The sequence below is a fragment of the Cherax quadricarinatus genome, chromosome 46, assembly GCF_038502225.1.
Source record: "Cherax quadricarinatus isolate ZL_2023a chromosome 46, ASM3850222v1, whole genome shotgun sequence".
Lineage (NCBI taxonomy): Eukaryota > Metazoa > Arthropoda > Malacostraca > Decapoda > Parastacidae > Cherax > Cherax quadricarinatus.
In genome coordinates, this window is record NC_091337.1 from 9504902 (window position 1) to 9518397 (window position 13496).

The 13496-nt window shown below is 38.6% G+C and overlaps 1 protein-coding gene across 2 annotated transcripts in view; it reads left to right on the forward strand.

Annotated features, from left to right (window-relative positions):
• Positions 1–349: 349 nt before the first annotated feature.
• Prosap (SH3 and multiple ankyrin repeat domains prosap) overlaps positions 350–13496 on the forward strand; it is a 638020-nt gene continuing 624873 nt past the window's right edge. The window contains exon 1 of one of the 2 annotated variants that reach the window (XM_070094487.1): positions 350–1160. In XM_070094487.1, the coding sequence (XP_069950588.1) occupies positions 1074–1160 (87 nt within the window). In that variant the 5' untranslated portion in view covers positions 350–1073. The remainder of the gene's footprint in view (positions 1161–13496) is intronic. The other variant, XM_070094489.1, reaches the window with a different exon arrangement.

A 13496-nucleotide genomic window follows, 5' to 3' on the forward strand; every position in this document is an offset into this window, starting at 1 on the left:
GACTGTTGTATCACAGACGCTTCTCAATACCAATACAACCGTCAAAGAAACAAAAAAAATGTTTTTTGGTTTGAGCAGAGCGTCTGTGCTTGGCTGCCTCTCCAGTGCAATATGGTCCAGTGCAGGGAATTAACAGTGATTTCTTCACTAGGCAGCTCCTGAATGACGGGTCGTTGTTTCACTGCTGGCTGGATGCACACCGAGGTGTGTATGGTTGATGTGAATGGATGGTGGGGGATTGTTTGAGGATTGGTAGGGGAGAGGGGGAGGAATTATGTAGAAGGTGGCGGTGCTTGGCAGCCAGCCACCTTCACCTGAGGCCCCTGGCAGGTACAACTGTGGATCAGGTGAGTTGGGTGCTAACCTCGACAGTGAGTGGAGTTGCGTTACGTTGCTCCCACCTGCCTTCCCTTACCCTGCCATTCATGTACTTAACAATCTGTGCGGTGTTTGAAATCACGAGCAGGATATGTGAGTTCATCTGTCCTTCCTGATGACTCGCTGACGTGTGCAGTGAACCCAAGTGACTTGTGAGGAAGCTGTGATATCAGGCTTCAGTGTAGTGGTGGCATCTACTGCTGCCCACTGTGGGGTGAGGGTATGGGGCGGGCCCCTTGTATGTGTGTACAGTGCCCCAAGTGATATAAAACTAGATATCTGTATTATTATTTGCTGGAATACTTATGGGGTCAGTGGGGAACGCATTGCTACGTTTAAGTTGACGTGTTGGCGAGTGTTTCTCTGATAAAAAACGAATTTTCTCTATATAAAAGCCTAGTTTTTCCTTCATTTTCATTCACGATTTTAAGTTTTAAGTTATAATATTACCTCTGTGATAGATGATTTTAAAAATTGTGCGAGAAAACCCCGCATCACTGCAAACAGTTTGATATACACAAGTGTTAAACTTAAGGAAATAAGAAATAAGTACCAAAACGTACGCAGACGACGATGCCCAGCCGAGAAATGATGAGTGGTTGGCCATAGATAGTGGACAAGAGGGTTACCCCCAGCACTTTAAAAAAAAAAAAAAAAGATGGCCAAGTACCGCTAGCCTCACTGCACACTCCACCATGCCAGCCACCAGCCCTCCACCAGACAAATACCTTAACTACAAGAGACCTGGCTCCAGGCGCTCCCGGGTCAACTACAACTACAAGGTAAATACTAGTAATACTAAAATTCCCCTACTAGTAATAATAAAATTCTTCGAGGATGCCTTCGTCAGTTTTACATTAAGTACGGTCAAGTAACTTATTACCCCACAATATTATATACACCGAATGGTGTATTCTTCTCAGGTTATTTTAGATATTCAAATATTCTTTGTCTGGAGATGAAAAGGTTATATGCGTGGTCCATTAATCAGCCAGCCAACCCAAGTATTACTCTTCCAATATTCCTGTTATAACATGTAGGTTTCTCCTAGTTCTGTCTTCATAGTGTACATTACTTACTTCAGTTCTGCAACTGGTCGGGACTCAAGCTTACTTATTTTTTCACACTTCTGAACGTGTTTTCACGCTGGTACTGTGTATTCCTTCACTGGGCCTGAAATAAATTTTTCTACACGTCCTGATGGATTAATTATTAAGGCTGTTAAAGGATCTTCCGACATGCACTACCCTTCCAGGGAGGTGCCGTATGACCCCATTGGGTTTAGAGCTTCCCCATCCAAATAATAATTAAGAGATTCAGTAGACCCGCCAATGCTGCCGAAGACATGGGCTTCTGGTGTTCCTCAAGTGATGAGTTCAGTTTGGTTTTCACTCACATTCTTTTCTTTCAACGATGTTTGTAAAGTTTCCTCTCAGGCTGTTAGCCGTCTTTTGTCTCCAATCAGCGCTATATCACATCTATCTCCATGAGAGCACTTTTTCGATTGAACGCCAGCAGCCACCTGTTTGATGGACCCTGCAAGGCCGTCTGTGTCCTCTTCCCGTCACAATTTTTAAGCTTCATATTGGCTGAAAATATAAAATTCCATCCTATTGTCCTGTTCACCTAGCAGCAAATAGGTACCTGGGTGTTAGTCGACTGGTGTGGGTCGCATCCTGGGGGACAAGATTGAGGACCCCAATGGAAATAAGTTAAGACAGTCCTCGATGACGCACTTTCTTGGGTTATCCTGGGTGGCTAAACCTCCGGGGTTAAAAATCCGAACGAAATCTTATCTTTATATATATATATATATATATATATATATATATATATATATATATATATATATATATATATATATATATATATATATATATATACATATATATATATATATATATATATATATATATATATTATATATATATATATATATATATACATATATATATATATATATTATATTATATATATATATATACATATATATATATATATATATATATATATATATATATATATATATATATATATATATATATATATATATATATATATATATATATATATATATATATATATATATATATATATATATATATATATATATATATATATATATATATATATATATATATATATATATATATATATATATATATTATATATTATATATATATATATATATATATATATATATATTATATATTATATATATATATATATATATATATATATATATATATATATTATATATATATATATATATATATATATATATATATATATATATATATATATATATATATATATATATATATTATATATATATATATATATATATATATATATATATATATATATATATATATATATATATATATATATATATATATATATATATATATATATATATATATATATATATATATATATATATATATATATATATATATATATATATATATATATATATATATATATATATATATATATATATATATATATATATATATATATATATATATATATATATATATATATATATATATATATATATATATATATATATATATATATATATATATATATATATATATATATATATATATATATATATATATATATATATATATTATATATATATATATATATATATATATATATATATATATATATATATATATATATATATATATATATATATATATATATATATATATATATATATATATATATATATATATATATATATATATATATATATATATATATATATATATATATATATATATATATATATATATATATATATATATATATATATATATATATATATATATATATATATATATATATATATATATATATATATATATATATATATATATATATATATATATATATATATATATATATATATATATATATATATATATATATATATATATATATATATATATATATATATATATATATATATATATATATATATATATATATATATATATATATATATATATATATATATATATATATATATATATATATATATATATATATATATATATATATATATATATATATATATATATATATATATATATATATATATATATATATATATATATATATATATATATATATATATATATATATATATATATATATATATATATATATATATATATATATATATATATATATATATATATATATATATATTATATATTATATATATATATATATATATATATATATATATATATATATATATATATATATATTATATATTATATATATATATATCTATATATATATATATATATATATATATATATATATATATATATATATATATATATATATATATATATATATATATATATATATATATAAGATAAGATTTCGTTCGGATTTTTAACCCCGGAGGTTTAGCCACCCAGGATAATCCAAGAAAGTCAGTGCGTCATCGAGGACTGTCTAACTTATTTCCATTGGGGTCCTCAATCTTGCTTTCTTGCAGCCCACAAAGTTGCAGTCTACCCAGTCTTGTCTCTCGCGTTGTATCGTTGTTTGTCATAAAACTCGAGTAGGTGTGGTGTGTCAGACAGGTCCTGTCCCAGAAGCCGTGTTGGATAAGGATATGGCAGACGAATCCGGGTAACAAAAGGTCACATTTGCTTCTTAGACAGGTTAAGTTAGGTTTACCGAAACTATCTTAATCTAACCTTACTTAACTTTTTCTAACCTAACTTTTTTTTTACTTTTTCCCATGACTTTTTTTCCGTTCACTATGGCACACACTACACTACATCTGCATCATTTAACTGTTACAGTTTTTTGTGGTAATCACTTCTTCCTTACTCTCACAATTGGAGTTTTTCTCTAATGGAGGCCTGGTCACAGACCGGGCCGCGGAGGCGTTGACCCCCGGAACTCTGTCCAGGTAAACTCCAGGTAATGCCTGTATGGCTTACTTCTGTAAGTTATAGCCCCTTCTATGTCATTCTTTGTCTTATTTGTCTACCCCCCCCCCTTCCCCCAAGCATCTTTTAGGTTGCGATTACATCTCAAATACACCTCATCACTGGTTAAGTTAAGTTTAACTTCCCTAGTCTTGTTAGCTAAAGTGTCTCAGTTCCGGGACCAGTCTAGGGATAACCCTCTGTTTGGTTTACTTTTCTATATGCTCAAGATAAATGAGTTATGCCCTTAACTACTGCACGACCCATATATATGATTTTAGTGCTTGGTCTTAATACAATGGTACTACTACTACAAATAATAATAATAATAATAATAATAATGAAAAAATTGTACTTACATGAGATGACATGGTTGGTGTTGTTACCGTAAAGTTTTAATATTTTAAATCCTGAATTGTGCTATGAATACCGTATGTTTCATGTGAGTTTGTACCATGATGAGCTGAACCGCTGTTAGCAGAGACATTAACCTACCTGCCTGGAGTCGCTTCCAGAGGTCACCTACCCCCGGTCCCAGACCAAGACTTAATGTGCTGGCCTAAAATTCTTAGAGTGCTAATTTAATTACCGGAGCACTACGCTACTAACTTAATATTTTTCACACGGCGAAGCATTGTTGTAGATTATATAAGAACAAACATACATTGGACTAGGATAAATATAGTGTGCAGTAGATACATGATACATTTCTGTAAAAAATGATCTGGGAGGAATTGAAGCAGTTATCACCTGGAATTCGTGGGTGGGTTGTGAATTGCTTAAGACACGGTAGTGAACTACGGGGTGTTTCACTTGTAGGAGGCCCCGAGTTTGGTACTCCCGTCTGTAGTAAACGATACCTCGGAGCCTCCTGCGAGTGAAACACCCTGTAGTTCCGTTATATAGAAATGTGTCCAAGTGGGGTGCTTTCTGGAACAACTCTCCCATTCGTCGGATTAAAATTTTTTGCCTCCCACGGGTTTATCGCTTCCCCGTGACGACGATGAAGTCCCTCTAAAGTGATTTTTTGTCGAAAATGCGATTGTTAAATTGCATTTAAAATTGAATATCCCGTACTATTAAGGTCTTCCCATATGCTAGTCAGTTATGGATATATTTTTTCAATAATGATTACAAAATAATCGCACAGTAATAATGTTGACATATATACCAGAATATATAATGTATATATTCCTCCCCCCTCCCCCCAGTGGCTTGTTTTGCTCTGTTTAAACCACCTGTTTTCTATTGGCTTGCACGTACTAGTGTACAGAGAGAGGGCGTGGACACTAGGCGTGTGCTAGCATGGCCTCGCAACTATTCAAAGACTCTTGCTAAACCACTTTTTTTTTGTATCCCCATTTGTTGTAATATATATCTCTGCTCCACATGAAGGTCACTAATGCAGTGGTATTATTCTCGTGTGGAAACACACATACATACATACACACACACACACACAGGGAGACGGTGGAACGGTAACCAGGAGAAGATATACGAGTGTAGGTTACAAGGGAAGGAGAACCTTCCTAACAATGTTTTGAAATGACAAGCTCACAAACCTTGATTAGTCTCATCACTATATATATATATATATATATATATATATATATATATATATATATATATATATATATATATATATATATATATATGTCGTGCCGAATAGGCAGAACTTGCGATCTTGGCTTAAATAGCAACGCTCATCTTGCTATATAGGACAAATTAAAATTTGTGTATGCAATTTCGCCAAAATCATTCTGAACCTAACGAAAAAAAATATATTTCACTCTGTTTGTTTAGTATTAAATTATTGTAAACAAATCTAAAATATATTTAGTTGGGTTAGGCTAAAATAAATTGTTCTTGTTATAATAAGGTTAGGTAAGTTTTCTAAGTTCCTTTTGGTGCAAAATTATAAATTTTTACATTAACATTAATGAAAAAATATATCTTTAAACGTATAAGAGAAAATTTTAGGAAAGACTAAATTTTAAATGAGTTCTTGCTAATTGACCAGTTTTACATATTCGGCACGACATATATATATATATTATATATATCACAGACAAGAGGTAAATAGCAAGACAGCAAAATAACTTCTACAGCCAGTGCTTGTTTGGCAAATGTTAGTAATGTCCTTCAGAATTATCATCCCTCACCCCCCCCCCCAAAAAAAAAAAAAAATCTTAAGTATGCAACGAAGTTAGTTCCAAAACTAAGGGATGTGAACTGCAAAAAGAGGCTAACGGAATTGAATTTAACGTCACTGGAGGAGAAAAGAACCAGGGGAGATATGATAACAACATTCAGAATACTCAAAGGAGTTGATAGTGTAGACAGGGACAGGCTGTTTGAGAGGCGGAAAACAGGTACTTGGGGGCACAGCTGGGAATTAAGACACAGATGTGCCACAGTGATGTAGGAAGTGTTTCGTCAGTCACAGAGTGATCGAGGAGCGGAATGATGTGGATGAAGAACTGGTGGAGGCAGGCTTCATACGTAGTTTTAAGAGCAGGTACGACAGGGGGCGTGAGACTAGGAGGGAGTGAATCTGGCAAGCGGCAAGTTGAGGTGCGGAGCCGGAAAATAGGACTCGACCCCCTGGAGTCGAATATAGGTGAGTCCAGACCAGGAATAGCATGTCAAGAGTGTGTGGACGCGTTAGCGAGGTGTCCTCTTTAAAAGCCTAGTACATGAGAGTATATCCCGTGGAGGTCACTGCTACCTCCCTACACTAACACCAGTGTTACCACACTAGTACCTCCCGTAGAGGTCACTACTACCTCCCTACATTAACACCAGTGTTACCACACTAGTACCTCCCGTAGAGGTCACTACTACCTCCCTACATTAACACCAGTGTTACCACACTAGTACCTCCCGTGGAGGTCACTACTACCTCCCTACATTAACACCAGTGTAACCACACTAGTACCTCCCGTGGAAGTCACTGCTACCTCCCTACACTAACACCAGTGTTACCACACTAGTACCTCCCGTGGAGGTCACTGCTACCTCCCTACACTAACACCAGTGTTACCACACTAGTACCTCCCGTAGAGGTCACTGCTACCTCCCTACACTAACACCAGTGTTACCACACTAGTACCTCCCGTGGAGGTCACTGCTACCTCCCTACACTAACACCAGTGTTACCACACTAGTACCTCCCGTAGAGGTCACTGCTACCTCCCTACACTAACACCAGTGTAACCACACTAGTACCTCCCGTGGAAGTCACTGCTACCTCCCTACACTAACACCAGTGTTACCACACTAGTACCTCCCGTGGAGGTCACTGCTACCTCCCTACACTAACACCAGTGTTACCACACTAGTACCTCCCGTAGAGGTCACTGCTACCTCCCTACACTAACACCAGTGTTACCACACTAGTACCTCCCGTGGAGGTCACTGCTACCTCCCTACAATAACACGTGTTACCACACTAGTACCTCCCGTAGAGGTCACTGCTACCTCCCTACACTAACACCAGTGTTACCACACTAGTACCTCCCGTGGAGGTCACTGCTACCTCCCTACAATAACACCAGTGTTACCACACTAGTGAGTCCAGGGAAGAACTCATGGTCACAGGTGGAGAGAATGATGGATGAATGTGAAAGATTGTGAGTGTAGGGGAAGAATGATATGTGCATGTGAAGAATGGTGTATACAGGGGAGGAATGATGCGTGCAGGGGAAGAATGATAGCTGCAGGGGGGAGGTGGTAGCAAGAACAGACGCAGCACTGCCAGTAGACTCCTGCCTAGATCCATTAGTTTATATAAGTTGTGATATATCCTCATTAACAGTAAAGTAAAGGATGCCTTTTAAATCAGAGACAGTTGTAGTTGAATTAAGACGACGATAATTAATGATGAGCTTCTTAGGTGTGGCTTAAGATATGCAATATTAAATGAATTCATCTTATACACAGGTTAGAGGAAAAAAATTCTTGTCTTCACTAATACAATTGATGTAGGTGATATAACTTTATATAATTACATATTTTCATAACCCATTTAGATCTGTTCATTATTTATGTTTATCAAGATTTATAATGACTGTCTAGTTCGATTCTCGTTATATTACTAATTACAGTGTTTAGCTTAATCAGGTGGGGGCTCCAAGCTGGTGCTGCATGTTCTAAGATGGGTCTGGCGTACATTGTGTTGAGACTTCTAGAGGCTGGTGTGGGACTGTCTAGCTTCACATGGGCTGCCGAAGTCAGCCGGTGTTACTTCTAGAGCCCTTTATTTCGTCCTTGTATTTTCTAGCCCCAGAGTCTGTATTCCGTCTCAGGTCTTTCCCTCACCTTCATCTCATTTATGACCTCGCAAGTGGCTGCTGGGTTTACTCCAGCAGCCACTTGACCACGATTGTAACTTGTCTGTTTCTCCTTGCAGACCTTCGTTCACTCTCCTCTTTGTGTTCTCAGCAGTTTTGCATCACCCGTAGATACACTTAGGATTCGATCATATCCGGTGTGTGGATATTTGTGTGTGGGGGTGTATTGGGGTAAGTTACCAGTTGTCACAAGTACTTGTCAATAGAAACTTGGCCTTGCCTCCCTTTTTTTGTGTGTATCTGAGTGTGTGGGGGCGAATAAGAGAAAGAGAGAGAGAGAGAGACGGGGGGGGGGGGGAGGGAGAAGGCAGAATAATTAGTAGTTGCGGAAATAGAGGAGAAAGCTCATTAAGTGAACAGTAATAACCTAAGAGCGTAATTACCACAAGTAATTGCTTATAGATCGTATTGGCTGGTGTTTCCACCTCCCCTTCCTCTCCTCCCTCCAGCCCCTTCCTCTCCTCCCTCCAGCCCCTTCCTCTCCTCCCTCCAGCCCCTTCCTCTCCTCCCTCCAGCCCCTCCCTTCCCTCTGATCACACCTCCCATCACACCCTCGTAATTAATCGTTAATTACTTATTGATCAGGCAGTTACTCTAGCCAGCAGATTTAGCAAAAGTTGTCACCGCCTCTTGTCCATCAGAAAACTGCCTAATTATTTCCTCTTACGCGTTGAGAAGTCTGATTGCCTCGCCACTCAGGAGAGGCCGTTCAGAATAGCTCATTTCCAAGCATTTCCATCTATCTATCATGGGTGCCTAGTTTCTTGTTCTATCTATCGTGGGTGCCTAGTTTCTTGTTCTATCTATCGTGGGTGCCTAGTTTCTTGTTCTATCTATCGTGGGTGCCTAATTTCTTGTTCTATCTATCGTGGGTGCCTAGTTTCTTGTTCTATCTATCGTGGGTGACTGGTTTCTTGTTCTATCTATCGTGTGTGCCTAGTTTCTTGTTTTATCTATCGTGGGTGCCTAGTTTCTTGTTCTATCTATCGTGGGTGACTAGTTTCTTGTTCTGTCTATCGTGGGTGCCTAGTTTCTTGTTCTATCGTCGGTGCCTAGTTTCTTGTTCTATCTATCGTGGGTGCCTAGTTTCTTGTTCTGTCTATCGTGGGTGACTAGTTTCTTGTTCTATCTATCGTGGGTGACTAGTTTCTTGTTCTATCTATCGTGGGTGCCTAGTTTCTTGTTTCGTCGGTGCCTAGTTTCTTGTTCTATCTATCGTGGTTGCCTAGTTGCTTATTCTATCTATCGTGGGTGCCTAGTTTCTTGTTTTATCTATCGTGAGTGTCTAGTTTCTTGTCCTTCTGTCGTGGGTGCCTAGTTTCTTGTTCGGTCTATCGTGAGTACCTAGTCTTATTTTATCAATCGTGGGTGCCTAGTCTCTTATTCTGTCTATCGTGGGTTGACTAGTTACTTGTTCTATCTATTGTATATAACCAGTTTCATGTTCTATCCGTCAGTCTTGATGGATTGATCACGTCGACTGCATCCTAAGGGACTCATTACCTCAAACTCCTTTCCATCATCAATCATTCTTCCCTGTATCAGACTGAGGAAGCCAGTAGCTCCCTCTGAGAAAGCCTCAGAAGCTGCTTTCTGAAGGTGTCGCACGAGTTACGAAAAGGTGAAATGGTGTGCATAAATTTAAGTAGGAAGTACCTGCAGGTGGCGGGAGTTGCATGAACCGCTCCCTTCTTACATTACATCAGCGTTGAAAGTTTGAAGACGGTCGAATTAGGCGTTCTCGAGTTAAAAAAAAAAAGCCTTGAGGAGGGGAAATGTCAACCACTAAATAATAATAATAATAATAATAATAATAATAATAATAATAAAAGCTCTTAATTAAGCAAAAAGTGATCAGCGATACATTTTTATTATATATCTTTTTATTTATGCAATAAATGATGAAAGAGGAGAGACAAACAGCAAGAGACATAACAGACGTTCAGATTCCGTTACATCAACAGTGTATCCAGTTGTGTCCTGTTGTGTGGTCACTTGTCAACAGACATCCGGAACTCCCTCCAGGTAGACCCCAGGTATACCTGGAGGGAGTTTCGGGGGTCAGTGCCCCCGCGGTCCGGTCCATGACCAGGCCTCGTGGTGGATTAGGGCCTAATCAACCATGCTGTTACTGCTGGCCGCACGTAGACCGAAGTACGAACCACAGCCCGGCTGATCAGGTACTGACTTTAAATATCTGTCCAGTTCTCTCTTGACAGATAGGGAGTCTATTGGTAATCTCCCTTATATATAATGGGAGGCTATTGAACAGCCTTGATCCCCTGACACTTGTTATGTTTTCTGTCAGTGTACGCACGGCAGCTTTGATTTTCATTGAGGGTATGTTGCATCGTCTGCCTAGTTCTTTTGCTTTCATAGGAAGTGATTTCTGTGAGAAGATTTGGCACAAATCCCTCGAGGATGTTACACGTGTAAATTTTTATTTACTTTTCTCGACTGCACTCTAAGAAGCACATGGTAAGAGCTTCTAACGTTCCCAGTAATTGAGGTGCTCTGCTGGGTCCGTGATACTAGCGGTGTTGTTTATTGCTGTAATTGATGTTGTTGTTGTTAATGTTGTTTCTGTTTTTGTTGATGGTTGTGGTGGAAGAGAGCCGTTGAGGCGTAAGAGGGGGAGGGGTGAGGGATGGTGGTGGGTTGAGAAGGGACGACCCACCAAAACGAGTTCCACCTTTTGGTTGAAGCAGCCGGTTTGTAGTAATGACTGGCCTTGCTGTTCCTCCTCCACCCCGTGTGATACACGGGGTGGGTCCACCATATTGCTTCCCATAATATATGATTTAGTAGTGACATATTTGAAGATATCCTCATCGCCAGCCTGGGAGCAGAACCTTGTTCCCTGGAAACATTCTTAACCTGACGCCATAGCTGATGAACCTTCCTGGAACACCTGGCGATATTTACATTACCCTGCTGAAGTCTTCCAGCTCAGACTGACACCACTGAAGTCTCCCAGCTCAGACTGACACTACTGAAGTCTCCCAGCTCAGGCTGACACTACTGAAGTCTCCCAGCTCAGACTGACACTACTAAATTCTCCCAGCTCAGGCTGATGGATTTTAGCACTTTCTAAGAGCCCCATCTCAAGTGATGGACTATAACAGGAAACACAGTTATCGGTCTCACCACTGTGGATGCAGAAGCACACTGCTGATGCATCCATTTTATTTTTCGTTTAAAAACAAGTGGTATTAAGTTTGCCTTACCGAAGTATTGCTAGAAATTGTTCCCTTCGAGGGAGGCTTGCCTTGATTCCCTTGAATTGCTCTGCATCCAAGGAGCTGAAGCTCCCCTTCTTGGGATCAAACCCTATTACCTCCCAGGCTTTCTGTGGTTCCTACGAGGGTAGTGTTTATCCATAAATTTAAGGTGTGCTGACATATGTGGTTTCTTTGGTACGTCAGGGGCTGTCAGCCACGGAAGTGGGCTGGCTTCCTCGTGCCTTCCGGCCCACTAACCCGAATATTCTCTATTTGTTTGCAGCCGATAAGATATAAATTGTAAAGCTATATCAACACGTACTCCTGTTATCCCTTTTGGGGCCTATTTGCTAGACCTGTTGTGTATCCTTATGCTCTTGCGCTACCATCCACAGGATAGATATGTGGTGCATAAAAAACTAGTCACTGCCAGTCACAGGATGAATATGTGGTTCACAATAAACATACCGAACTAATCTTTAAAAAAGAGTTGAAGAAAGTGCACTCTACTGAATTAGCTTTGATTAAAGCAGCTTTTCTCTCTGAGTAGAGCTTTATCAAGCCTTGAAAACCTTGGTCGGCTTTATCGTCTACTGTACGTTTTAGAGCCATCCCAACTGCTCTTATATCGCGCACTGGGGTAATGTATTGCAGATATAACTCGAGTGGATACTGGTATGAGTGCTAGGCTTGTGTTGATGTACTCACGAAGACCTGGGCCATTTAACCGAGGGTTCCCATGTTGTACCGGTCCACCCCTTATCCTGACCGTGTACTGCACCGAGCACCATGATCAACTCACCGTGTGCTGGGTTGACAACCATCTTCCACCTGCCAGGGTGGTTGTGAGTGCTCCAGGAAGGTCACGCCGGGTCGTTCCTGAAGCTTTCTCCAGTCATTCACATGGTGTAAGAGCTAGCCTCAAGTCATTCACACGGTGTGTAACCTATCTGCATTCCTAGACGAGAAAGCCGCACCTTACACACTGTGTTCATACCACACGGTGTTCCACCCACACGGTGTTCCACCCACACGGTGTTCCACCCACACGGCGTTCCACCCACACGGTGTTACTTCAAGTCAGTCTCACTACAGGACGAGGCATGTCACGTTTTTCAAGGATTTTATAGCATTTTAGGAAATTTAGCATATTTTAGGGCAATGTATTTTTGGGGTTAAAAAATCTCGGGGAAGGTAGCTCCAATATCTCGGATCAAGAGCCCTCACCATCATCATAGCGCCCCTGTGAAGGGAGTTAGGTAAATACTGTGGTCAAGGACGGGGGGGGGGAGGTCTAGTCTGGGAGCCGTCTAGAGGCAGGTTGTCAGGTTGTTGCTGCTGCTACTTTTGTTGTTGCTGTTGTAGCAGTAGGAGCAACAAGAACAGCTGGTTAATGTGCGTTAATTTAGAGTTTATCATTCGCCTGGTCTTGCATCGGTCCGCGGGGGCGTTGACCCCTGGATCACCCTCCAGGTATACCCCAGGTATAGCCTAATCAACACTGACAATTATTCTGTTGTGTGTGTGACGGAAAAAGAAAGGTATTTCAGGCGTGCAGAAACAAACGAAAAAAA